We start from the raw sequence: 25,474 nt of genomic DNA, 5'->3' as shown, positions 1-25,474 counted from the left end.
TATCCATCTCATATATTTAAAGCGAAGGAATAAATAAATCGTCTACTTTCATTTTCATATTGAACCTTTAAATAATATTTAGGTAAATTGCTTATGTATCGACGTATGAAATATGAATGTTTGTGACTCAATCACGCCTGTATCACGCAAATAAAGTAGAGGGCTCTAGGAAGTTAAAATGTAAATAGGTAGTCCCTTCTTTTAAGTTTAATAACTTTACTCGACTTTACGTTTTAGTTACCAACATATTTTGTATAATTTATGCTGGCTCATTGCTATACTGAAAATATCATTGTTTGCAATAAAATGTAGCATGTAGTATATCTTCAAATGCAAATAAACATAACTCATAACAATTATTGGTATGCGGAATAGTATTCGAGAGTTAAACACAAACAAGTAACAAGACATTACGACCCCTGAGGACAATTTCACTGAATAATCTTGTAACTTGGGAAGCTGTGTTTAGTTCCGGTTTATTCCATAGAGTAATGTTATTTAGATATCAAGATTCAGACAATCGAACTGCAAGTTTATGCAAGAAATGCAGGGAAAAGAAAACTTTGTTGCAAAGAGACAAACCATTATATAAACTCCCTTGCCATTGTCCGCGATTAGTTTGGACTGTTAGTTTGGATTGTGAACTTTCTTTATGTATGCTTTTCCAATTCACTCCGTTTATTTGTATTTCAAAAACACCGTTTATTGGGTTTGCTTTTCAGTAGGTAGCAGCCTAGCAGGTAAGTTTATCCACGAAAATATCCGCAAAATTAGACGTTGTATATTTTTATCTGTTTGTCTTCGTTTTTTTATCTCAATAAAATCATTGGTACATTCTGGATCTGGAATCAATGCTGTCAATCTTCATCGAGGGGTTCAATTGACCAATTATTTCTTAATAAACTTATTCTTTCTACTTTTACGAATTTGATATTTTGACATATGTATATTTGAATATAGAACTTATAATGACAAAGGCGTCGAGCCTGAAGTCCCTTTAAATTTTAGTCGTATTGTTGCATCTTTGTATGACTTGGTTCAATGTAGTTTTACGACTCGACCACAAAATGCAAGCGAAGACAGTAATGGGCATTAACCATCGACAGCACAGCACAGCCCATATCGTGGACTAGATTGTGGTTAGTAATGACTCTATTTAAGTCGTACTTAAGTTAGTCATAGCGCAGCGGTGGTTAACCCAAGAATTTACAGCTGATCGTATCTGTCACTCGTTCGAATGGTTCCTGCTATAGAGTCAGCAAATGTTGGTAAGATTCCTCCGCAACTGGATGCCTCTGCAACTAAAAGAAAATTATAGATTTATTAGCTTTTTACCTGTGCTTCAACAGCGTAGTCAAAAATAAATACTCTTTCGCATTTAAAATATAACTAGCTTTCCACCGCGTCTTCGACAGCTTTTAGATACTATTTTATTGGACTAGGGTAAGTACTTCTTTTCATCTGCGTTTTCATCAGGCTATTTTATGAAGACTAAATACTTTATGTGACACAAAATTTAATTCATTATACTTTCAATTATACAAAATATTATAAACTTCAGGATTCTCATTATGAAGCATGAGAAGTGAGTAATCGGCCTAAATATATTTTTTTAAAGATAAAATGCTCTTTTATTTCTCCACTAAGTCTCCACTAAACTTAACAAAATATAAATTTATAACCCAGTAAATCCTCTAGAAAAAATCCTTTAAATTGTGTTTCAAGTCGTAACTGTGTAATGTGTAGGTATGTAGTTTCACTACAAATCTTAATTTCTTAGACTGCAGGATATTTCTTACACATTTTCGAGTTGCTGATTTAAAATTACTTTTATTTTTATTAGTTTATATTTTTATATTACTTAGAGAAGGTTTATTAGCACTCGCATAATTTATATATTTATATATTTCTTTATTAAAATTTAAAAATCATTGAAGTATTTTTAGCGGGTTTTATAATGTCTGTTATAAGTAATGGTTTTATTATATAGAAATATGACTGTATCCAAAAAGTTTGCAGAATTTTTTGACACTCCTTTAAAATAAAAATAAAACTTGAAAGTAATTAAATCGCTGTTTATTTATAATATATATCCTAAAATATATCTTAGCTACCTAAATAAATATAATTAATACAATAAAAAGTATAGAAAGGATAAGGTGTACTTATAAAATGGCGCGTGCACACGAACAATTTTTCTATAAATTAAAATGCAACCGTCACGCGAGGTGCATAAACGATCACAGAGGTGCTTATTAAAGTACCTAATTTACAAGAGCCCTTAATCAAGATAGAATGGCATGTTCAGTAAAAATAAATCTTGGCAGGCCGCAGGAGACCGGATTTTCCAATGACTAAAATTCTTTAGGTAGTAACTATCTTGTTTATTCAATACTAGCGGTCCGCCCCGGCTTCGCCCGTGGTACATATTTCGCAGAAAAAGGTAGCCTATGTTCTTTCTCAGGGTCTAAAGATTGTCTGTGCCAAATTTCATCAAAATCGGTCCAGTAGTTTATGCGTGAAAACCATACATACATACATAATTACAAACCTTTCCTCTTTATAATATTAGTATAGATTAGTATACTATATATAATGGCGGCAATCTTTTTTAAGATAATTTTTTTACCTTATTTTTTACTTACGAGGATCACCTGCTTGCTCAAATTTTACCTCATAATTCTGACGTCTTTTACCTGCGTTCTAACTTCTATTCCATGTGTAGCGATGAGACATAATCATTCAGATATTCCAAAAAATATACAATTGTATGAAAACAACGTTATAATACTAATCCTACCTATCATCGTGATATTATTATGTAAGATGTAAACGTAATAAAGTAAAGTATGTTTGTAAGTAATTGCCCTACTTTTCAAACTGCGATTTTTCTTTCCATTTTATTTGGTAAAGTAAACATGTAGAAAGAAACCATCAAAATAATACTCCTAACTAGACCATGTTTTCAAAACAATCGAGCATAGCCATCAAAACTTTTTGAGTAATAGACGGAATATCTACTTCCGAATACTTTGTAGGTTCATTTGTCTTTGAAAACGCAATGTGATAACACAACGATTTATAAGCTAAAGTTTAATATGAAAAACTATATTTAATTTAGAACACCGTGAATAATGTCTGGTGTAATATGAGTACATGTTCTTGAAAGCTCGTTAGCGCAACGCGAAGCGGTAATCGCATTTAAGAGTATCATGCACGCTTGCCTCAAACGCCGCTTTGCTATAAAATACACTTCAAACCATTACGTAACTGCTGTTAAGACTCAGCTCTACACACGTACGTGTAATTACTCTGGGTTAGAAATAATCATTTAATGGGCAATTTTCTAAGGATTACATATTTTCAACAACATAACAGCTAAGGAAGTAAGGACATAATATTATAGAAATCGATATTAGATGCGCGGAATCAAAGCATTAAGAATTTATTGGACAGGATGATTTAAATTTTCAATATCACTTTTCGAGGTTTCCTTACTGTTTTTACTGCATTGTTAATCACGGGATGTAAATCTTCTATAGAACAAATCACAGCAGTTGCCTTATATCGTAATTCGTAATCTATAAAGAGTTATGTTACATTATAACTATTACTTATTGATTTTTCTCATTTATTATATGATATACGGATTTGTCTAAAACTTTATATTGAATAATATTAATAGTCCTTAGAATAGTACATCTTTTAATGCACAGTAATATTTTAATGCCCACCTGAAAATTAAACCTTGACATGATATTTATGACGGTATTAAAATAAAATAAAACGAGCAAATATTAAATTGTACACAGAGAGGTTTATGGTTAAAAGCAGCACGTCCTTATAACCGAAGAAACTGCTTAAAACAAAGGAACGTGCCTCGGTTAAGAGCTTTCAAGATACTCCACATAGATGATATAATTGTAGCAGCAACAACTATTCAGCCATATATATAATATATATCCATTAAAGTTTCGTAGAGAATGACATTTTGTATAACTACATTTAAATTTGTGGGGAAAGGTCGTAGTGTCTACAATCTACATGCTAAACTTTATTCACACTAGAGACCTAAGTATATTTAAAATGGGATTAACCCTCAACAATATCAATTAAGATTAATTTTATTTGAAGTAAATAGTAGGGATGTAACGATACAGATACCGATACCGATATATCGGCCGATATAATCGGCAAGCCGATATATCGGTATCGCCGATAATAAAACAACCGATACCGATATCAAACAATTCAAAAAACCGCGCCCAATGAACGATGCGGGAGGCCGCCCGCGCGTGCGCGCTTTGTTTTCTGAAAAAACTCTACCAATAGTAAACTTTTATTAGGTACTGATTGTATGTGTATTACTTAAAGTTTAAATGACTTTGTAAAATAATAATCTTAATACTATTATAAAGGCGAAAGTTTGTATGGATGTTTGTTACTCTTTCACGTTACACGTAAAAACTACTGAACCGATTACTATGAAATTTAGCTCACATATAGAGGGTAACTTGGATTAACACATAGGATAGTTTTATCCCGGAAATCCCACGGGAACGGGAACTATGCGGGTTTTCCTTTGCAAACGCGAGCGAAGCCGCGGGCGGAAATCTAGTACTAAAATAAATGGTATTGTTGTTTTTTGATTTGGCATTTTTATTTAAAAGAATACAATTAACAGTTGAGTCTCTGTTAAATGTTGGTAATTTTTTATGGATAATTCACTATTTATTTTTCTATCAAGCCATCGATATCGGTATCGGTATCGGTATCGCCGATACATTACTACAAATATCGGTATCGGTATCGTATCGGCAAAATCATGTATCGTTACATCCCTAGACTAAATAGGTATGTACTATGTACCTAACTACGAAACCTCGAAGTCATTGTAATTATTATGCAATGAAGTCTAGTTATGTAAATTCATACATACCTAATACCATATAATACCTACTTCAATGAAAACCAATTTAATGGTTAATGGAATTTATACCTTATAAAAACTACACAAAAGGATATTTACTACAACAACCTGTATTGTAAGAATAAAATGCAAATAAGCTGTCTATTATGAAATCTATGCCACGTTGCAGCGCTGATGCAAAAATTTTAATGACGCTGTGCTTTGCCTAACAAAAGCACACGGGCGGACGCATCACTTTAAATACACGCAACAAAGCACAGAAAACAATTAGGTCTTTCTAATCTACCCTTAGCTACAACACAATATGGACCATTTTTCCGTGTATAGGTTTCGAATATTGATGCGTGATTGTGGCGGTATCCTTTCTTTATGAGGGTTGTCAACGCATCATTGTCTGCTCGTTGTGAGCGCTTTATTGCAGAATTAAGAACAGATTAGGGTTCATTTATTATAAACACGTGTACAGCGTTGTTTCCGCTACTGTGAATGATTAATAGCTAGTCTATCGGCGTTAATTTAAATGGCGCTAATTTATTTTGTATACGACGTATTTTGCATGATGAAAGTGTACACTGGAAATGTTTTAGGTACCTATGTGATGAATATATTCATAGTTAACTCTGGGATCTCAAATCGAATGTTTTGTGGGTAACAAAAAATTCGGGGAGTGGGATAGATAGATTAATTAATTATCTATCTAATCTTTTCGTTGTAACGTGTGGACCGTTTGATATCTTGCACCTATTTTTATTAACCGACTTCAAAAAGAGGAGGAGTTTCTCAATTCAACTATAAAAACATATCACCACGAAATATTCAGAACTTACCTACGATGTTTAAAATACTTAATTACAGTTACTAGGACAATAAATAATAAAGTACTTTTTGTTTTTTTGCCTTCGCACAGGTTCTAAAGTTCTGTAATCCACTAATAAATGTTTATTTTCGTCATGATTATGAAATACATAGCTTACAAATAAGAAAATGTTTTGAAAGGAAAGTTTTCGAGGGAACAATAACAAGATCCGAAAGTAAAAAACATGAATAATCCATGTTTGAAATCTAAAAGAATAATCAACAATCCGTGTCGACTGTCGATGTAAGTATCTACTTTTTAAAAATGGCTTGTGGGTGAAAAAAAAGAGAAATAAGAATTTTTGAGGTATAAAAGTCCATTCTCAATGGTCCATTTTAGGCTTAATTTTCTCAGGCTAATAGTCCTTACCTAAATAAAGATGTCGATAGCTTTGTACAAACTTTATTTCGTCGATTTCAAACGATTATTTAGAAAACATAAGAAATTGCAAAGCCGCGAAGTACCTAGGTAGTTGAAGTTATCGTGGAAAATCAAGCAATAAGTGACTAAAATTATTTGGAAGATTTTCTAATTTTTAATAATTATTAATGAGTAGATCCAAATCGAGACCTAAACCGAGATTTATTTATTTCTTCGTAATCATACAGCATTACAATTAATAACATTTCTTAATATGTAAGGTATATTGATACAGAACTAAGTGCCAATTAAATATACACAAAATATCATCACACACCGTGCTGCAGCCAGTGTAGAGTTCGACTATCTATGAGTTCGACTTTTTCTTTTCGATTGTAACCGTATGATATACATACATTTTCTGTTATAGATATCATAAATAAAATTATTAGTATTTATATAGACGTATAATAGTCTGACATGGTCGGACGTAACAGATTAACTCGTGTCATCGGAATATTGTACATCTTGATATATTACCTCGTGGTTTCCCGTGAGACCCAGCGTTTACAAATAGCTTTAATATGAATAATGCTTTCTAAATTAAGCACAAATAGTATGATATGTTTCATTAGTTAATGTTATTGATTAATGAATTTTGAATGGATCAATAATTGTTACATAACGTCTATTGTGGAATGTTGCATCTTATAAATAGTTGCTTGAGAAAGGTTTAAAATTTATCATGTACCTAGGTAATATAAGATGTAAGTAAGGGACCAGAATATTATAAAAATTAACAAAATTTGTTCAATTGTAGTAAATAATTTAAAAAAGAACATGTAAAAATGACATTAAGACAATTTGCGCTACAATGTGAAAAGGGGCTTAAGAATTTGTACATAAAAGTAATCGTAAACCAAAAAGAGACGTATACACACGTGACGTCGAAAACAACGTTCAAGTCAACATGTCCCTTAGTCTCCCGATAAAACAAACTTCATTTCAGAAAACGGTAAACGCAGTTGCATCCCCCGAGTAAGGTTTTATCACACCCACTAAAGTAAGACAGTATTGTCTCTACAGTCTACAAGAAGTAAGCACCGAACCGTTATTTGTTGAAAGAAAAACAACAGCGAACATTCTAGTAACTTGAAAGCTTCCACGTTATAACATTTTCCTTAGCGAGGGCAACAATAACATTTGCGGAGCGAAAACATTGTTATAGCCAGTTCCATTGACGACTAATTTAGCTTGTATTTTTATCACGTTACACAATTCAGTTATGACGAAACTCGAACTCGTTAAGTAATTGTATTTTATTATAAAATACGCAAACAATATTGCCATATTTATCAATAGCCCATAATATAAGTTCTCACTCCTGGGGTTCAGGTCATAGTCCACCTAAAATATACGATCCGGTTCAGCCACTGTTTATTAAAATTAAGAGTTTATTGGAAACTAGCCCATCCTAGTTGGAATTGGTTGAAGTGGCATAAAAAATAGAATTCTGTCTACTTATGTGAGCTAGCCAGGGATTACCACAAATCTGGGGGCATGGCCGCGGCAGTGCCCCCACCAAGTCGAGCAAATAAGTGCCGCTTATTTGCTCGACTTGGTGGGGGCTGACCATCCTTTTCTCGAAGCAATTCAGGCCATTTTCGACCCCCTATATCTTTATCACTACAAAAACAAATCTTTATCAAACTAAAAACTTTATATGAAATGGTCCGGGAGCCAGCAGCAGATTTTATGACCAAGTTCCTCTCAAGCGGTAATTAGTAAAATGCATCAAAGTATAGTATTATGAAGCCTCGTGAACGTCAGCTGGAGCTCGGTTGGGGGGAAGAGCGGTTGTAGCCTCCCGTATCAGCTGACGGTTTTTCCACCAAGATACAGCCAGCTGACATATATATTTATCCACAGTTACATATAAGCTATCATCAGGTAAATTTTTGTTTGAGAGGAAATAACGGAAAATAAATTTTTCTTTAAATTTAACTTTCATGTTCGAGACACCAGCTGACGTATAATACACCATGTTGTAACCAGCTGATTATTTTTTTTCGTTGAGATATTGCGTTAGCTACAATTTGACAAATTTTTAGCTGAGAGGAAATGGATGAATGAATATATTTTTTTTCCTATGTGCGTGGGAGGCTACAACCGCTCACCCCCCCAACCGAGCGCCAGCTGACGTTTACGAGGCTTTATAATACTATACTCTCATGCGTCTGACGAATTATCTCTTGAGAGGAAATAGTTAACCAAATTTGCACCTGGCTCCCTAACCAAAAGTAAAGCAAGTTCCATATTTTATAGAATTAGATTTTTAAGATGTGCTTTGTTCATGAGAAAAACAACTCAACTTTGTTTCCCCTTTCACTGTAAAATCATAATAGGATTTAAGATGCTCGTATCTACGATAATGCAATTAAAAAGCTTGTTTTAAACCTTTAAAAGGCTTCGGCGAGGACTTATTGATTTTAATACGCTAAGACGTGATATTTAGTACCTGTACACTCAGTGTGACATTTTTATGGGTCTCATATTTTCCGGAACATAAATTGCTGTTTATACGAACGTGTCACATGTGGCGAAAGAGTTTTTCGTAGCATTTTTATCCTTTTCAATAACGATCCATCGATAATCATGAGCACAGGTGGAAATTTCGAAGTGCTCTCTGTCACACCCACAACAAGAGTGGACGGGTTAATACAGTAATGCGACACGCAGGATCCCTAAGATTTATTGTAAAACTCGATAGCTATCCAGCGGGAGCGATAAATAGCGAAAAGTGGATAACAATGAAAGCAATACTTGCAGACGATAAAATATGAGCCGGGGTTTAGCTATAACAATATTTGTCAAACGCCTCCGTAAATAAAGAGGATTCGAATTATTTACGCGTTTAAGCCCCTAAGCGTTTGGAATAAATATAGTTTTATAATTGCGCTATTCAGAATTTTGTGGACGTTATATACCTATACTTTTCAGGTTCAAAATTAAGATGTTAAATCTTTTCTTATATATAAAAATGAATCGCAAAATGTGTTGGTAAGCGCATAACTTGAGAACGGCTGAACCGATTTCGATAATTCTTTTTTTATTATATTCCTTGAAGTACGAGGATGGTTTTTATGTAGAGAAAACGTAAATATGTACCACGGGCGAAGCCGGGGCGGACCGCTAGTCTTATATATAAAAATGAATCGCAAAATGTGTTGGTAAGCGCATAACTCGAGAACGGCTGAACCGATTTCGATAATTCTTTTTTTATTATATTCCTTGAAGTAAGAGGATGGTTTTAATGTAGAGAAAACGTAAATATGTACCACGGGCGAAGCCGGGGCGGACCGCTAGTATTTAATATAATGAAAATTACACCTACTTAACTAGATATTTCGTTTCAATTTTCATACATCATAAATTGTATGAAAATTATAAGTAGGTAACTAGTCATTATCATTTCTTTTGCATGGAAATAAAATTAAACATACAAATTTTAATTACGCAAGTTAGATAACGTCTTTGCTAGATAAAATGTTATTTGAAGAAAAATCTGTAACTCATGAAATCGTCACACAAAGTAGTTTTAAAGAACTTCAGCATTAAAAATATAAAAAAATTCCGGATAACATCAGAAACAACGGTTGCCCTTGTTTTAGTTACTGAAGTGATAAATCAGGTGCCGTATGGGATCCCGAAATGTGGAATGTTCAGTTTGCCCTAGCTTAAGTTCCGTTCTAATAGTTTATAAAATAGTCATTTGAAATTTTTATAAACAGTTCAGCTCTTAATTTCATCAATTGATTGCCAAACAATTTTTAATAGCAGTCCTGTTTTTAGTAGAGTAAATAATTATGCTAAATAAATCGTTTTTTGAAAACAAAATTATATTTACGGTGGACAAGTTATCATTGATATTTATAATGGAGTCATTATGAAATATAAAAATACGTTTTTGATATTGGTTATCATTGTTTTGTCATTTAAATAAGTACTTATATTTTTTCTTCTAAACATCGTGATCTTTCCAGGACTTTTATTGTAGTAGGTATCTATTCCAGAGATAAATCGCTTCTCAAATCTTTTTCAGTTAAGGCAAGCTCTTGCCAAAGGCTTATCTCTAAGTTAATTATTGTGAAACCTTCGAAAGTTAATTAAGTCACTTTATCTTGGAGAAGTTCATTGTTGGAATACATTCAGTTCATCGGAGAGACCCTTTAATAATGTTGTTTATTCTATAGAATTAATCGCACTGTTTGATAGAAGTGTAGGTAATTAAATATTCAAGCGAACACAAAATGAGTTGCTTGTTAATTATAAAAAAAAAATCATATGAATGAATGAGTGAACCTTCTAGGGAAGCGCGCTCCGTCTTAGACCACATCTCAGCTTATCATCAGGCGAGATCGTGTTCAAGCGCTTCAATTCATTACAACTAATCTTCTTATTATTTTAACAACGTGGTAATAGGAGAAAAGTCTACCAATTGGTCATATTTATTTTATACCTGACAATAGGTATTTATTTCCAAGGCGCAAAATGTGTAGCGGCATAGGGCTCCCTAAATTATGTAGATCTAGTTATCTACATAATATGTCTATTCCCTCAGCAAATATTTAGAGAAAAAATAACATCAATTTGTATAGTACTACTACTTCTACTATACGAGTTACCATAAGAATAATTAACCAAAACATCAAAATAAATGATTAAGAAGAACCATTTTAGGTAATTCCATTTTATAATATTTACCAAACAATTTTGATTAGGTATCATTTTTTATGCCGTCTATATTCTATAGTTTAATAAAAAAAATCCTTGAATTATATTTGCTGATCATCATGATAACCAAAAATAAAGACAAACAACATTATCTATCCGACTGGGTACCTACTTATTTACGTCTTGCCCTGATTATTTAATAGTCTCTTAGATAATCACGATTGTTGGAAAGATATTATATTTTTTTAATCTATCTTAAAATCTTTCATTTTATCAAGTTTGTTTTTTTAAATTGAGGACAATAGTAATGATTAGATATATTTGTAAATTATAAGGGTTCAAAATTCATTATTTTTATTATTTATATATATTCTATTCACTCTATATTCCTAATAGATATAATATCACGAGGAATCACAATAATTTTTAGAACCGTTTTAAAGTTCAGTACGACGCGGCCGTCGAGGTGGTGTTGGCGGAGGTGATGGTTGTCGGTAATGTTTGTCATAAATCTCTTCCCAAAACTGAGCTCTCTCCTTTAACAATGATCCTCCAAGTTTAATGGGGTTGTTAAGAATCATGTGAGGAGACCAATCCTTGCCAACCGGCGGCCAAGCTGGTAAGTCTGACCCTTCAGGAACAGGCTTTCTGAAAATACAAAATATGTGAGCAATGATTTTATCAATTAAATCGATGCAAGAACAGTTTTGCATACTACAAACGTAAAATATGGTGTAGTTTGCACTTTCTTGACAAATTAATTAAATTCTGAACATAATTAGTGTGCAAAACATTTAGAAAAGCCTTTTAGAATTTTTTTTAACGTAGAAGTTGTTTTGTCTGCTTACACTGTTAGCGTCAAGAGATAAAACCAAAAGAGTTACATACCCTGTTGTTGCAAAGTTGTACCACAGATCGCGAAGTAATTTTTTCATTTCTCTATGTTCTTTAGTCATGACATTTTCATTAGAATTAGTAAAGTTGCCATCAGCTATGTCCTCTGACTGCGCACAATGTGCAGCACCACGGACGTTCGTGTGAGAAATAATAGGTGTATGTTCATCGACAAAAGTATATTCATACAGGTATATTCTATCATTACCGGCCTCAACGTGAAATTTCACAGATCTCAATGTACTGTACGTAAAAAGTACGTCTGAAAAAAAGTCGATATAACTCAAAACTTTATCATCATTAATTTGACCATCCCCGAAATAAAATTTCTTTATTTTATTTATCACATTATTCCTGTCCTCTTCATTTTCAAATTGCAGATCAGGTGGTAAGAAATCGGAAAACTTTTTGGACATTTTATCTTTCCATTCTTCAAATAGAGGTTCACGTATTAAACCTTCCATGTTTGCAAATCCATAGAGCATGGGTAACCTCACATAGTTACCATTTTTTAGAATATTTACGGGAGAATCAACAAGGAATTCTTCTCCATCTGTATCTCTTTCAACACATGGACTGAACAAAAATGTCGAATCTGTTCGGTCAAAAGCTATTTTTGATGACAATATTTCATATGAAATAGTTTTGTAAAATTCTTCAAGAGCATAAAAGTCATCAACGTTTGCAAAATTGAGGGACCTGGCGTAATCTTTAGCAACGGCAATGGGATCTGTTTGAACACTCCAAGGGGCCGTATTAGCTCCACTTTCCAGAATAACTTTCGTAAATAATCCTTTAGTCATTTTTGACAACATGAGTAAATCAACGGACGAAGAACCAGCGCTGTAGCCAGCAATCGTTACATCGTCAGGATTACCTCCAAAATTCTTTATATTTTTCTGAACCCAACGCAACAAAGCTACTTGGTCTTTCATACCAGCGTTTCCAGGGACATCTTCTGTTCCCATGCACAAAAATCCGTGAACTCCAAGACGATAGTTAAAGTTGACCACAATTACTTCTTTGTTTTTGACCAAATTCTTATGAGCGAAAAAATTTCCAAAACCCATTATATAAGCTCCTCCGTGAACGTAAACAATGACTGGCAGATTCTCCTTCGTTGTATCTGGTACAAATATATTAGCAATCAAACAATCTTCTGTTATTACAAGAGGTCGCTGAAGCATCGGTAATATAGAGGTAATATCTACTTGAGGGCATATTATATCTTTATCTACTGCCTCAAATATTCCTGACCGGGCTATCGCAGGTAATGGAGGCTGGAAACAAACAAAATTGTGAGTTCTAGTTATAAAATGAAATAACCAATAAAAATTATCTAAAATTATCAGTTACAAATCACAAACAAATAAATTTCCATGACTTGCATACTTCTTGTCTTACTTCTTGTATTGTCATGGCCATTATAGTAGGTATATTATTTCTAGTCTGTGATAATACCTATAATCTTCCTATAATACTATCCACGTAATGTTGTTGTTTATAAAATAACATATAATCTATAGGTTATTTAAGGACAAAAGTTTTTTTGAATGTAGAATTTATTTGCAATGTACTTTAATAATATCTATACAACTATTTGTAAATAATTTATTATTAAGTAGATTATTGATTTTTAGCTGATATTAAACATCTTATTAACACTTGAATATTATAATTAAATCACTACGAATATAATATAATTTATTTAATTGTCGATCTTAAAAGTAATTGAAATTTTCGAATAGATAGAAAAGCACTTCACCGCGGCGCGACATGGGTTTCTCATGAAAGAAAGTCTATACAGGGTTACTTGTAAAACACCAGCAACCTCTCAGGACAACATCTTATGTAACAACATTTGTTCTACGACTTTTGGCATAACGCAATACATTATTTTTAAATGATTTTTTTTAAGTTTTTATTGTACTCTCCTAACATTTGTAAGTCTAACATCATAAGTAACAACATTTGTTCTACGACTTTTGGCATAACGCAATACATTTTTTTTAAATGATTTTTTTTAAGTTTTTATTGTACTCTCCTAACATTTGTAAGTCTAACATCACAAGTAACAACATTTGTTCTACGACTTTTGGCATAACGCAATACATTATTTTTAAATGATTTTTTTTAAGTTTTTATTGTACTCTCCTAACATTTGTAAGTCTATGTTCTATTCATTATCGGAAGGATGACACAACGCCTCCTTTCCCCTCTCGTTCGCTTCTTGTTTACGTAATTTTTGGGATGCGCGTAGTTTATAATTTTCAAACGGAAAATTAAATGAATATTTTATATTTAGATTAAATGAATATTTTTTGTATGAAAATAAAATCTAACAAATTATCAAAAGTCGTAGAACAAATGTTGTTACTTATGATGTTAGCTATCTTGTCCTGCGAGGTTGCTGGTGTTTTACAAGTAACCCTGTAAAAGTACTGCACAGATAACCTAATTAATTAAATTCAAACCTATCACAAAATATCTCTTAGAATATTGCACATTAATTATCGTGTTACTATTTGTACCTTAAATCTCTGCCTGCCAGTAGGAGCTTTCGCGTACGGGATGCTATGGAATGCAAAAATCCCAGTATCAGAATCCCTGTATCCTCTCACGGGACCCTGCTCAGTATCCACAATACGCGATTCAAGGCCATGGCTTATTGAAACGGCCGAGAAAAATAAAGTAATCAAATATCTCCACATTACTACACGCTTCAAGGGTCGAAGTAACACTGGTTGACTGGTAAGATTAGAATATAAATTGCGTATCATAATACGATTAATGTACTAGATAGGTCATTGAGATGCTATTACTACGCCTGGAGACGACACCGCCTACATCACCTATGTTTCGCTCAACATAGGTCAAATGGCCTCACTGCACTCAGTCGCTTTAGCGCGATGGTCGCGTTCATGTCTTGTTTGTTTTATAGCAAAAAACCAAGAAAATCATCAAATATTCCCTCGAGTGTGTTGCGATATTACATAAATTATTCAAGTAATGCATTATGCGGCAAAGTGCAAAGAAATAACTTTTCATCGGTAATTCATCATCATTATCATCATTACATAGTATAAAACAAAGTCGCTTTCCCTGTCCCTATGTCCCTATGTCCCTTTGTACGCTTAAATCTTTGAAACTACGCAACGGATTTTGATGCGGTTTTTTTTAATAGATAGAGTGATTCAAGAGGAAGGTTTATATGTATAATAACATCCATTAAATAGTGGAGAAGTACTGTTATTTTTGAGGTTTCTAATGTGATGTCGTAAAAAATTACATTTTTTCCGCTTACATTGCAAACGCAGGCCCCTACGAGTTTTATCAAAATAATGTACTAAGTATTATACACATTGAAAAGGTCTACAGAAAAAACCGCGATGGTATATGTCTATCTCTTATGGATAACCCACAATAACTTTTTTTTGTCATTTACTTTTTACGACAAATAATGGCTAATTTTCGATGCGATTTTAACCAATACAGCATTAATCCTTAACCAATAAAATACCTTGAATACATTGTTCATTTAATATAGATCTATATGGCCCTTTACATCGTATGATTTAAGTGAATATTTTCGAAGATATTACAGATTTAAAAATTGCGCGACGTAGCGTTTGCGGCGTACCGGCGCGGCTGGCCGGCAGCGGGCCGCTATGTTTTTTTATACAACGTTCACAGTTTTTCTGTAGGTAGTGTATAATTTAGTATCAGCATTGCACCCGTGCGAAGCCGGGGCGGGTCGCTAGTTAGATAATAATTTTAAAACTTAGTTCGAGCAAAATTTTTGGCGGACGCCATTTTGCGTCATTTGTCATAGACTAAAATATTAGATGACGTAAATTTTTATAGTGGAAAATAATAATTTTACACATTTATAAATAAAATGTGCTATGGATATTATTTGAAAAAAGGTTAAATCATGAAAGATGAATATAAATTACCTACGTATCAATTTTTTTGTTACATTGATTGGTTTTAATTGATAAGTTTACTAATAAATTATTTATTAACTACATTAATTATATTTTTTTATTGCATTGATTGTTCTTAATTGATAAGTATTAGACAAAATATTTACAAAGTTTCGCCTCTATAGCGGTGAGTCGATTACATCGCTTAATCTATGACTCACAAGCCGCCCGCGCCGCGCCACCGCGCTTGCAGCACAGATTTTGTTCGTGGTGTCTCCTCTATACGTAGTAATAATAGCTCAATGAGATAGGTTTATAAAGTTTTCATTCAGACGTCAACATTAAGATAAGATATTATTTGCTCGTCTGGTTATTATTATTTTTTAGAAATACATGTTGTGATCTAGACGTATTTTTGGTACGATTTACTATAACAATATAATAATTTCTAGCTCCTATAAAGGACTATGCAGAAAAATTGTAGGGACCATATTCCATTAGAAATTTATATGATACAAACATTGAGATAATATTACTACGTATGGAGGAGACACCACGAACAAAATCTGTGCGCCATTTTTTTGCTCTAACTAAGTTTTAAAAATTATTATCTAGTTAACTAGGTACTTACCGATGAAAAGTTATGTTAGTCACTTTTCCGTATTATTTGTGCAATATCGTAACACACATGAAGGCATATTTGATGCGTTTCACTTTAAAACAAATAAAAAATGAGCGTGCAGTTAAGCCATATGGCTTATGTTGAGCGGAACATAAGTGATGTAGGCGGTGTCGTCTCCATAATGTATATCTCAATGGATACAAATCAAATTAATTGAAGAGATGCGCTTTTCAACGAAATGTATAAGTAAATTGATATTATTACAATTAACAATACAAGGTCACAAAGTCTGCTTTATAGGTTCTACTTTTTTCCCTCGTAAAATGTTTCAAATAGCAGAATTGTTTTTAAAAATAGTTAATTAACTTTCTAGCCGTTAATGTATTTTTAATTTTCCACGAAAAGAGCGGTTAAGCTCCGGAGTGTATCAGTGAAAAATTGTATTTGTGTTTGTGCAATAATTACTTTGCACAAATACTTTGTGTTTGTGTGAGTGTTAAAAATTTGTATGTTGTTGTAACTTCTTAAATGTTAAATAACATAAAAATCTCTCTGTTGAATAGTTATAGTTGTTATAGTAAAACAGTTTCTACTTTCTATGAAACAGACATTTTTAAAATAATTCAATTTATACATTATGCTAACATATTCATTTACTAAAAGGAAACGTTATATTTTATTTACATATTTGTATAGTATTTGTAGTACTTCTATAGCAAAAATGAATAATCTTAGACCTGTAATGGTTGAAACTCAAAATCAAATTAAAAACCAATCAAAAGTAAATTCAATACACTTCATTAAAGAAGCTTTATCTTTTAAAGTTGCTGGACTCATGGATTCCCCATTCACTGAAGTTTTCGCTAAGCGACAAGAATTTATCGCCAAAGCAAGCTTAGGTTAAAACAGCGTTTTGATGAGGGGTTTCCATCTCCCGAGAATTATTTTGCTAAAGTCGCAAATAATTTTTGTTGCAAACGTCTTAGCCCCAGAGGGTCACAGGAGTACTGAATCAGCAAAACCTATTTGCGACGTAGGTACCTTTTTAATGACTGGATTAAATTTGAAATTATATTTTCACTGTAATTTTTTTTTTTTTTGCTGTTGCGTAGTTTATATTTCTTGTTTAATTGCATTTGTAGTAATATAAAATCTACACAATTACATCTACTGACTTGATAATGTTTTCTGCAATGTGTTAATTGACCATTGTGGTCGCCGAAACAAAAAAAGAAAAAGAAAAGGAAGGAAGGTTTGAAAAGGATTAGTAATTATTATATAAATGTTCATATTCAAAACATATTTATGGGCAAGTAGTCGTCAATACTACTCTGTATTGATTTGTCTAGTTATGATAATCTAACATTACACTTAGGTAGGTAAGTGCAGATTCGTCAAAGGATCTTCCCATAGAAATGAGTTGATTGATCTTGGTAAAAAGTGTAAAAAGTAGTCAATCTAAGTCCTATCCACCTCGAGAGATAAAATTCATACCATAGTAGATATACGTAGTTTATTATTATTATTAGTCTGTGCCATAGAATCACTCCGTTGCGAAGTGAAAAAATATTGTTATGTTCAGGCTTATTTTTATGTGCGGCTTTTTTGCGGCGAGATGACTGCCGCGGCTATAATATGTAGGTATAGCCTTGTGGTTAACATAATATTATTATGTTATTTTTGTATTCGTATTATATAATCAATAGTCAATACATGTTTTGATTCTTTCTTCACCTAAAAAGTTAGATATGTTATTCCGAATAGAAGTGAGTTTATTGATAACAATTAACAGAGCATTACCTAAATATTACAAGAATGAAATAAATATTCCTAGGCAATTACTAAAAAAATCTCTACAATGTTAACACGTAAATGGACATAAAAAGTATCTAATCTATAATATAAAAATGAATCCCAAAATGTGTTGGTAAGCGCATAACTTGAGAACGGCTGAACCGATTTCGTTAATTCTTTTTAGGGTTCCGTAGCCAAAATGGCAAAAACGGAACCCTTATAGTTTCGTCATGTCCGTCTGTCCGTCTGTCCGTCTGTCCGTCTGTCACAGCCGATTTACTCGGAAACTATAAGTACTACAGTGATGAAATTTGATGGGAATATGTGTTGTATGAACCGCTACAAAAATATGACACTAAATAGTAAAAAAAAGAATTGGGGGTGGGGCCCCCCATACATGTAACTGAGGGATGAAATTTTTTTTTTCGATGTACATACCCGTGTGGGATATCAATGGAAAGGTCTTTTAAAATGATATAAAGTTTTCTAAAAAACATTTTTCTTAAAGTGAACGGTTTTTGAGATATCAGCTCTCAAAGTCGTAAAAAGTATGTCCCCCCCCCTCTATTTTTATAACTACGGGGTATAAAATTCTAAAAAAATAGAGGTGATGCATGCTAATTAACTCTTTCAACGATTTTTGGTTTGATCAAAGTATCTCTTATAGTTTTTGAGATAGGTTGATTTAACTGTAATTTATTATATTTGCTGCTACGGAACCCTTTGTGCGCGAGCCCGACTCGCACTTGGCCGGTTTTTTTATTATATTCCTTGAAGTACAAGGATGGTTCTTACGTAGAGAAAACGTAAATATGTAACACGGGCGAAGCCGGGGCGGACTGCTAGTCTGTGATAAAAGTGCGATCCATTTATGACACACTGAAAAAAGCGAGAACTCGTAAAATCGATGAACGTGAGCAATTTCCACTCGCTAGTTTGCCAAAAGTAATCCCATTTATACAAGTTTTAAATACGGTAAAAAGATCAAGTTTTATAGCTAGCGAAGTACTAAATACGGTTGCCAAAACAAGGATTCAGCTGTTCCCAGTCCAAATATAAAGGCATAAATTTGCTTACGTGATATTCATATTCATGCATCAGAGTACCAACTACCGGCATGTGCCAAGTGTTGTAACTAAGTGTCTATGCTGCAGTTTTTAACGCGAAATTCAAATTTATAGCGTGAAATGGCATGGAAAACTCCCGGTAAAGCACTCTCCATGACACTCACGGTGCAGGAAATTTGCAATAGATTTAAATGGCGGTGGAGTTTTACAAAAATATTCTGGCTATGAAACTTTCAGCAGACATAGGTATTTGGTAACGTTAGATAGGCATTAAAATTTAAAACTACATATTTTCTTTACATCATCGTCTAGTAAATACATAAATAATAACAGGTAATTATGTAGTCACTGAGTTTTTGTACACCGAACATTTAAATATAGTTACTTGTTTGAAAAAATATAATTTAATTTTATATCTAACTACATTGAGCCATAATCATATGAAACCAAATAAATTACTTCATTCGTCTTTATATTTAGACTGATAGGTCCTCATAATTGGTTATCATAATCTATCATTGCATAACAAACAGCGTGACATAGCAATCTCAGCAAAAACAACATTTTATCGACAATCACTTTAATATCACGTTATAAAATAAAAAAGATAAGTCTCGTGGAAGCGGCTTAGCCTTTTCATCCAAGTCTCAATATCTCTGCAATATAAAGCTTAGAGATAATTGCGTATAGGTCGCTACAGAGTTAGGGCAAAACAATATTATTGTACGGGATTGAGTTGCCTATCCGCTACTATGGACCTTACGATTTGTCCATTTTATATGTAAAGAATAATGATGTTCTTCGATATTTATTTGTATTTTATTGTGATATAATGCCTGTTTAAATGTTCCAATAATAATAATGTAATAAACAGCTTAACTTCGCTGTTTTAAACGATAACTCTGCCAAGTTCGACAGAAGAACGATAAATCTACGAATACATTCTTATATGTATTTTGTCGTCGCACTTTGATATCGTGAAGAGAGCAATAACAATTTACGATAACTTTATATTTTAACAGTTTTCAATTTAGAACCAACTATTCTTTGTTAATCCTTTGTTATAAAAGCTTTTGATCGAAGCCAATGTTTCCTTAAAACTAGAAACTTCCTAGATCCATTGCCGCGAATAACAATAGTACGGGCTTTGTTTCAAAATAAGTAAGACAAATTCGTTCAACTGCGATGTAAACCTATTTGAACAAACTTAGCGTTCTGAGAGGGCGCTGGGATTACGCGAACTGGCAAACATTGATCAGATCCGAACGCTTGGATGGACCGGCACAATAAGTGCGTAAAATGTTGACTGAGCCAACAAATTTTACGAAAACAAATATCTGTTTATATTGTAGCGTAATTGATTTTTATGTAGCGGCTGTATAAGTATTATCCCTCACACCACTGCTTTTCTCTTTTGTTGATTCTTCGATGTAGATTCATAATTTCCTTTAGATAATAATTAAGATACCTATGTGATATTTACTCTAAAGTCTAAATTAAAAAGGAGAGTATTCATAAAATTAACTCACTATAACAGAAACGGACTCTATTATTTACTTTTGTGAAGTTTTCAAAGCGATCGCGTTTTATCTAAAAATATCATAAAAAATTATACTATTTACCTCACTCTACATAGTAACATACCTACACTTCATCTTACAAGAATGAAAAAGGAATTTAACTTGTAAACTTACATAAATGTTGCCATGTTCATACAAAAGTAAAATTGCCATTTAATTCTCTCACCATCGTAACATAAGTAGGTTATAGAAGAGGGGCATTATACAGGGTGTCCCACTGTTGGTATACTAAGCTCAAAGGAGGTTATAGTTTTGCATACACTGAGTACGTAAAAAATACTTATAAAATTCCAGACGCATTTTTTTTTCAAATAGATGAATTCTTAAAACTCTTATGTGTACACTCATAACAAGCAACCCGCCCAACTTTGCCACCAGCACGTGAGCTATCGTTTAAGATTATGTTTTCATAGACAAAATGCTCACAATAGAGAAGCGGTATATGCCGGCTGCACGAAGCTAGAGAAGAAAACATGGATTTTCAGGAAAAATTTAGCAAAAAAATTTGACGTAATTTTGTTGTTTTAGTATTTTTTACGTGATCAGTGTATGTAAAACTACAAGTCCCTTCGCGCTTAGTATACCAATAGTGGGACACCCTGTATCTGCTCTAGTGTCCACCAAGTGTGAATTCACGACACATCAGATACCAAGTGAGTCGTATTGGCTCACCGATGCGTTTATAGGACACTAGACGTGAATAAACAAGTAATACCCTTTCAGTTAATATTGTGTATGAAATATTATATTTCTTTCTCATACGGCTTCAGGGTCGGTGTACTTTACTTGATTTTACTGTTTAGTTGTAACTCTATCCTTTAAAACAATTTTTCTGTAATTTGTTGCTGAAAATTAGCATAATGTAGGTATGATTTTGTACCTTGATTTCTTTCCACAAGATTGAAATGCAGATTTAGATGGATTTTGGAAATAGAAAACTACATAGTTTTGTTCTAAAATTGTTTACGACAAGGATGGTGATTACTAACACGTAATTTGACAAGGTAAGGTTTATTTTTGTTAGTATGTATTTGAAATAAAAATTAAGCGTTCAAGTATGATTTATATTTCTACTTAATATAATACACTTGAGTTTAAAGTTCTGTATGTTCCTCAGGTGGTGAAGGCGGGGAAGCGTAATGATAGTACTTGCTGTAAATCTCTTCCCATAATTGAGTGCGCTCTTTGTGTAAAGGCCCTTTTAGTTCTAAGGGCAAATTAAGCACCATGTGTGGAGACCCTTCCTTGTCTACTGAAGGCCAGGCTGGTAATTCCGATCCTTTGGGCACTGGTTCGCTGTAAAAAGAAACATTAATTATTTATGCCGTAGACTTCTTCTAGAAGAACTTTTGAATCGTCTTAACCCTCGTCATGTTAGTGATGTTACCACCGGTTCGGAAAGCAGAAAAGATTGATTACAAAGATTTGTCTATTCAGATATCTGGCCGAAAATACTTTAGTAAATAGGTTATCGATTATTGTTTCCGTAATACACAAAATTAATCTTTAAAAAAAATAACGTACATATCTAACTTACCCTGTAGTTATGAAATTTGTCCAAATCTCTCGCATTATTTTTTTCATATCCTTAAAATGTTTAGATATAGACAGTTCCGAATGGTGCGTTATGTTCAGACCATCCATGACGGCATTTGTTTGAGCACAATGATCTGCGCCGCAAATGTTAGCGTGAGGGATAATAGGATCGTTGTCGTGAACAAATGAATATTCATACAGATATATACTCCTGTGACCAGCTTCATAGTACAGTTTTATAGCCCTCATAGTTGGATACGCAAAGATCACGTCGGTAAAGTAATTAATATAATTAATTATTTGATCGGCATCAATTGGCTTATTTCCAAAATAGAACTCTTTGATCTTATTCGCTATAGCCACTTTTTCCTCCATATTTTCAAATTGTAAATCTGCTGGTAAAAACTTTGCAAAGTCTTCGGACTTTTCTTTACGCCATTGGTCAAATACAGCAACACGATAGAGACCCTCCATATTTGCAAATCCATATAGCATAGGTAGTTTTTTATAATTTCCACTTTTTATAAGATTTTCTGGTTGCTCTGTTAGGAAAGGTTCTTCGCTAGTTTTGCGTTCGACACATGGAGACAAGAGTAATGCAAAATCGTATCCACTAAAAAAATCGTTTCGACTAACTGAATTGAGCACATCATATGGAACTGTTTGGTAGAATTCCACTAAATCGCCAAAATTATTCACATCTGTAAAATTTAAAAATTTCGCGTACTTTTTCGCATTCGCAATAGGGTCTATTTGAACGGCAAATATTGCTGTACTCGATCCACTTTCAGGTATGACTTTATGGAAAAGACCTTGAGCACTTTTGGAAACCATCAATAAGTCTACAGATGCAGAACCTGTGCTATAGCCAGCTATAGTAACATCGTCAGGATTGCCGCCGAATCTTACAATGTTTCTCTGGACCCACCTCAGAAGAGCTACTTGGTCTTGGTCTTGGTCTTTCATTCATATTCATGTCGAACGAGTTCAGAGGGCAATTATTAAAGTAGCGCTAAAATTACCATTCAGATATCCCACTACAAATCTATTTAAGGAATCAAACTTATTAAGCGTACGGAAAATATATTTAAAGGAAATCCTACGACGATACCATACACAGACAGTACCAGCCTTACAGTTGTTAATAAAAGAAGAGACCGATTCCCTATGCCGCGTACTAATAGTAGGTTTGCTAAAAGATTTTTTCATTTTGCTGCCCCTAAGTTTTACAATATTATAAGTAGGACCCAAAAAGTTAGGACTTTAAATAACAGTTTATTTAAAAAAGCGGTCATTAAATGGCTTGAAAATTATGATTATGATGAAATAGAGCAGCTCATAAATAATGGATAGATATCAATAATATAACATACACAAACACACAACACTCACATGCACAAGCACACACATTCACAAACACACACACACACATATACACACACTCACACTAACAAAATCACGCACTATACTTGTAAAAAGCTTGTAAACGCACAACTGTATATTTTATTAAATATGTTTTTTTTTACTTTCTCTGTTTTTTAAATGTAATCTTTTTGTTGTACTGAACATGTTCTCTGGGAAGGAACTGTCTTCCTTAACACAGGATTTTCCTAGCTAGGAAGACAGAGCCACACTGTAATTGTACTGTATTAATTTTTGTACTCAATAAAGATATTTTTTTTTTTTTAATAAAAGTAAGTACTTTTTCATAAAAAAGAATAAAAAAGAACTTTCAGCTCGTATTGAACATTTTCAACACAGTCTAATAAAGTTAATTTTTGCAATTCTTCCATTGTTTTTTTTATTAATCCATACTAATTACAGAACTTTAAAATTGTCTGATTAAACTGTAGCTTTGTTTATAAGACGATAGGCACTCGAGTGGTTTTGACTGATCACGTGATCAAAGTACTGCGAGTACCTACCTTACCTCGAAAACGCCAGTGCTCACAGTAGAATATGGCGTCGATTTATGACGTCATATATTTCCCTAGGGTACTGCGGCAGTATACTGGCAGTCCATAACGGAACGAATTTTTCTACAGTGATAGCACTGTGCAGTGGTCGCAGTGCATATCGGAAGACACCCTTATTAAATAGGTTTGATGTCGGTGCACGGGCTTAATTCTAAGTGCTTAGTGTTTGACACCGACTTCAAACCTATTTAATAAATAGCACATCTAAATAATATGTAGTAATTAATAATATCAAATCTTTTTTATTTTTTACTTTTCCGTTTTTGAAGTCGGTTGTTTTTAACGCAGTTATTTTTATTTAATACTTTTGTGTCAATTTCAACACGAATCAAACGAGCCCAAACTCGATAAAGTTGAGTCAATATAATACTGAGTTCCTATGGCCACCTTCCGATTCCATCACCAAATCAGCTCTATGTCATGATAATGTTTCATCGCTATCCAATTTACATACGTATACAAAATTTCAGCTCAATCGGTTACCGGGAAGTGAATCAAAGTTACTTGCTACATTCCAATTAAGTCATCGAGTACAGACAAAAATGCTCATAAAATAGCCTAGGGCCTAGCCGAATAAAATTGTTATGGGACCAATTCGACACCATCCCGCATCGAACAAAAAAAGAATCACGTAAATCGGTTCAGAAACCTCGGAGTAATCGGTGTACATACATTAAAAAAAAAAACGGCCGAATTGATAACCTCCTCCTTTTTTTTGAAGTCGGTTAAAAAATGATACATTTTATATACGATATAGGTATTTTTAACAGTTTTATTCATTACAACTAATCTAGGTACTTATTATTTCAACAACGTATATGATTAATGAAGAACTATTTATATGGTGTAATTCCATTTTATAATATTTTCCAAACACTTTTGTTTATCATATTTTATGCCGTCTATAATGTATAGTTTAATAAAAAAAATCCTTGAATTATATTTGCTGATCATCATGATAACCAAAAATAAAGAGAAACAACATTTATATCTATCCGACTGGGTACCTACTTATTTACGTCTTGCCCTGATTATTTAATAGTCTATTAGATAATCACGATTGTTGGAAAGATATTATATTTTTTTAATCTATCTTAAAATCTTTCATTTTATCAAGTTTGTTTTTTTTAATTGAGGACAATAGTAATGATTAGATATATTTGTAAATTATAAGGGTTCAAATTCATTATTTTTATTAT

The 25,474-nt window shown here is 33.0% G+C and overlaps 2 protein-coding genes across 2 annotated transcripts; both read right to left on the bottom strand.

The window, feature by feature from the left end:
* Window positions 1-11,208: 11,208 nt before the first annotated feature.
* Window positions 11,209-14,533, bottom strand: LOC149909829 (carboxylic ester hydrolase-like). The gene is made up of 3 exons (XM_090119926.1): window positions 14,306-14,533; window positions 11,769-13,054; window positions 11,209-11,528 (listed from the first exon to the last, which is right to left on the bottom strand). The coding sequence occupies exons 1-3, from the start codon at window positions 14,483-14,485 to the stop codon at window positions 11,318-11,320; spliced, it is 1,677 nt and encodes a 558-aa protein (XP_089976052.1). The 5' UTR covers window positions 14,486-14,533; the 3' UTR covers window positions 11,209-11,317.
* A 7,324-nt stretch (window positions 14,534-21,857) lies between these two features.
* Window positions 21,858-23,435, bottom strand: LOC149909828 (esterase FE4-like). Its single transcript, XM_090120202.1, has 2 exons — window positions 22,301-23,435; window positions 21,858-22,059 (listed from the first exon to the last, which is right to left on the bottom strand). The coding sequence occupies exons 1-2, from the start codon at window positions 23,263-23,265 to the stop codon at window positions 21,858-21,860; spliced, it is 1,167 nt and encodes a 388-aa protein (XP_089976328.1). The 5' UTR covers window positions 23,266-23,435.
* Window positions 23,436-25,474: the final 2,039 nt, after the last annotated feature.

The sequence above is a fragment of the Colias eurytheme genome, chromosome 3 (assembly GCF_061535395.1).
Source record: "Colias eurytheme isolate Ceu_HAF_F1 chromosome 3, ilColEury1 Martin Lab GWU primary, whole genome shotgun sequence".
Lineage (NCBI taxonomy): Eukaryota > Metazoa > Arthropoda > Insecta > Lepidoptera > Pieridae > Colias > Colias eurytheme.
Note: the sequence above shows the minus strand (reverse complement) of the source record. Positions and strands in the feature narration are given on the sequence as shown.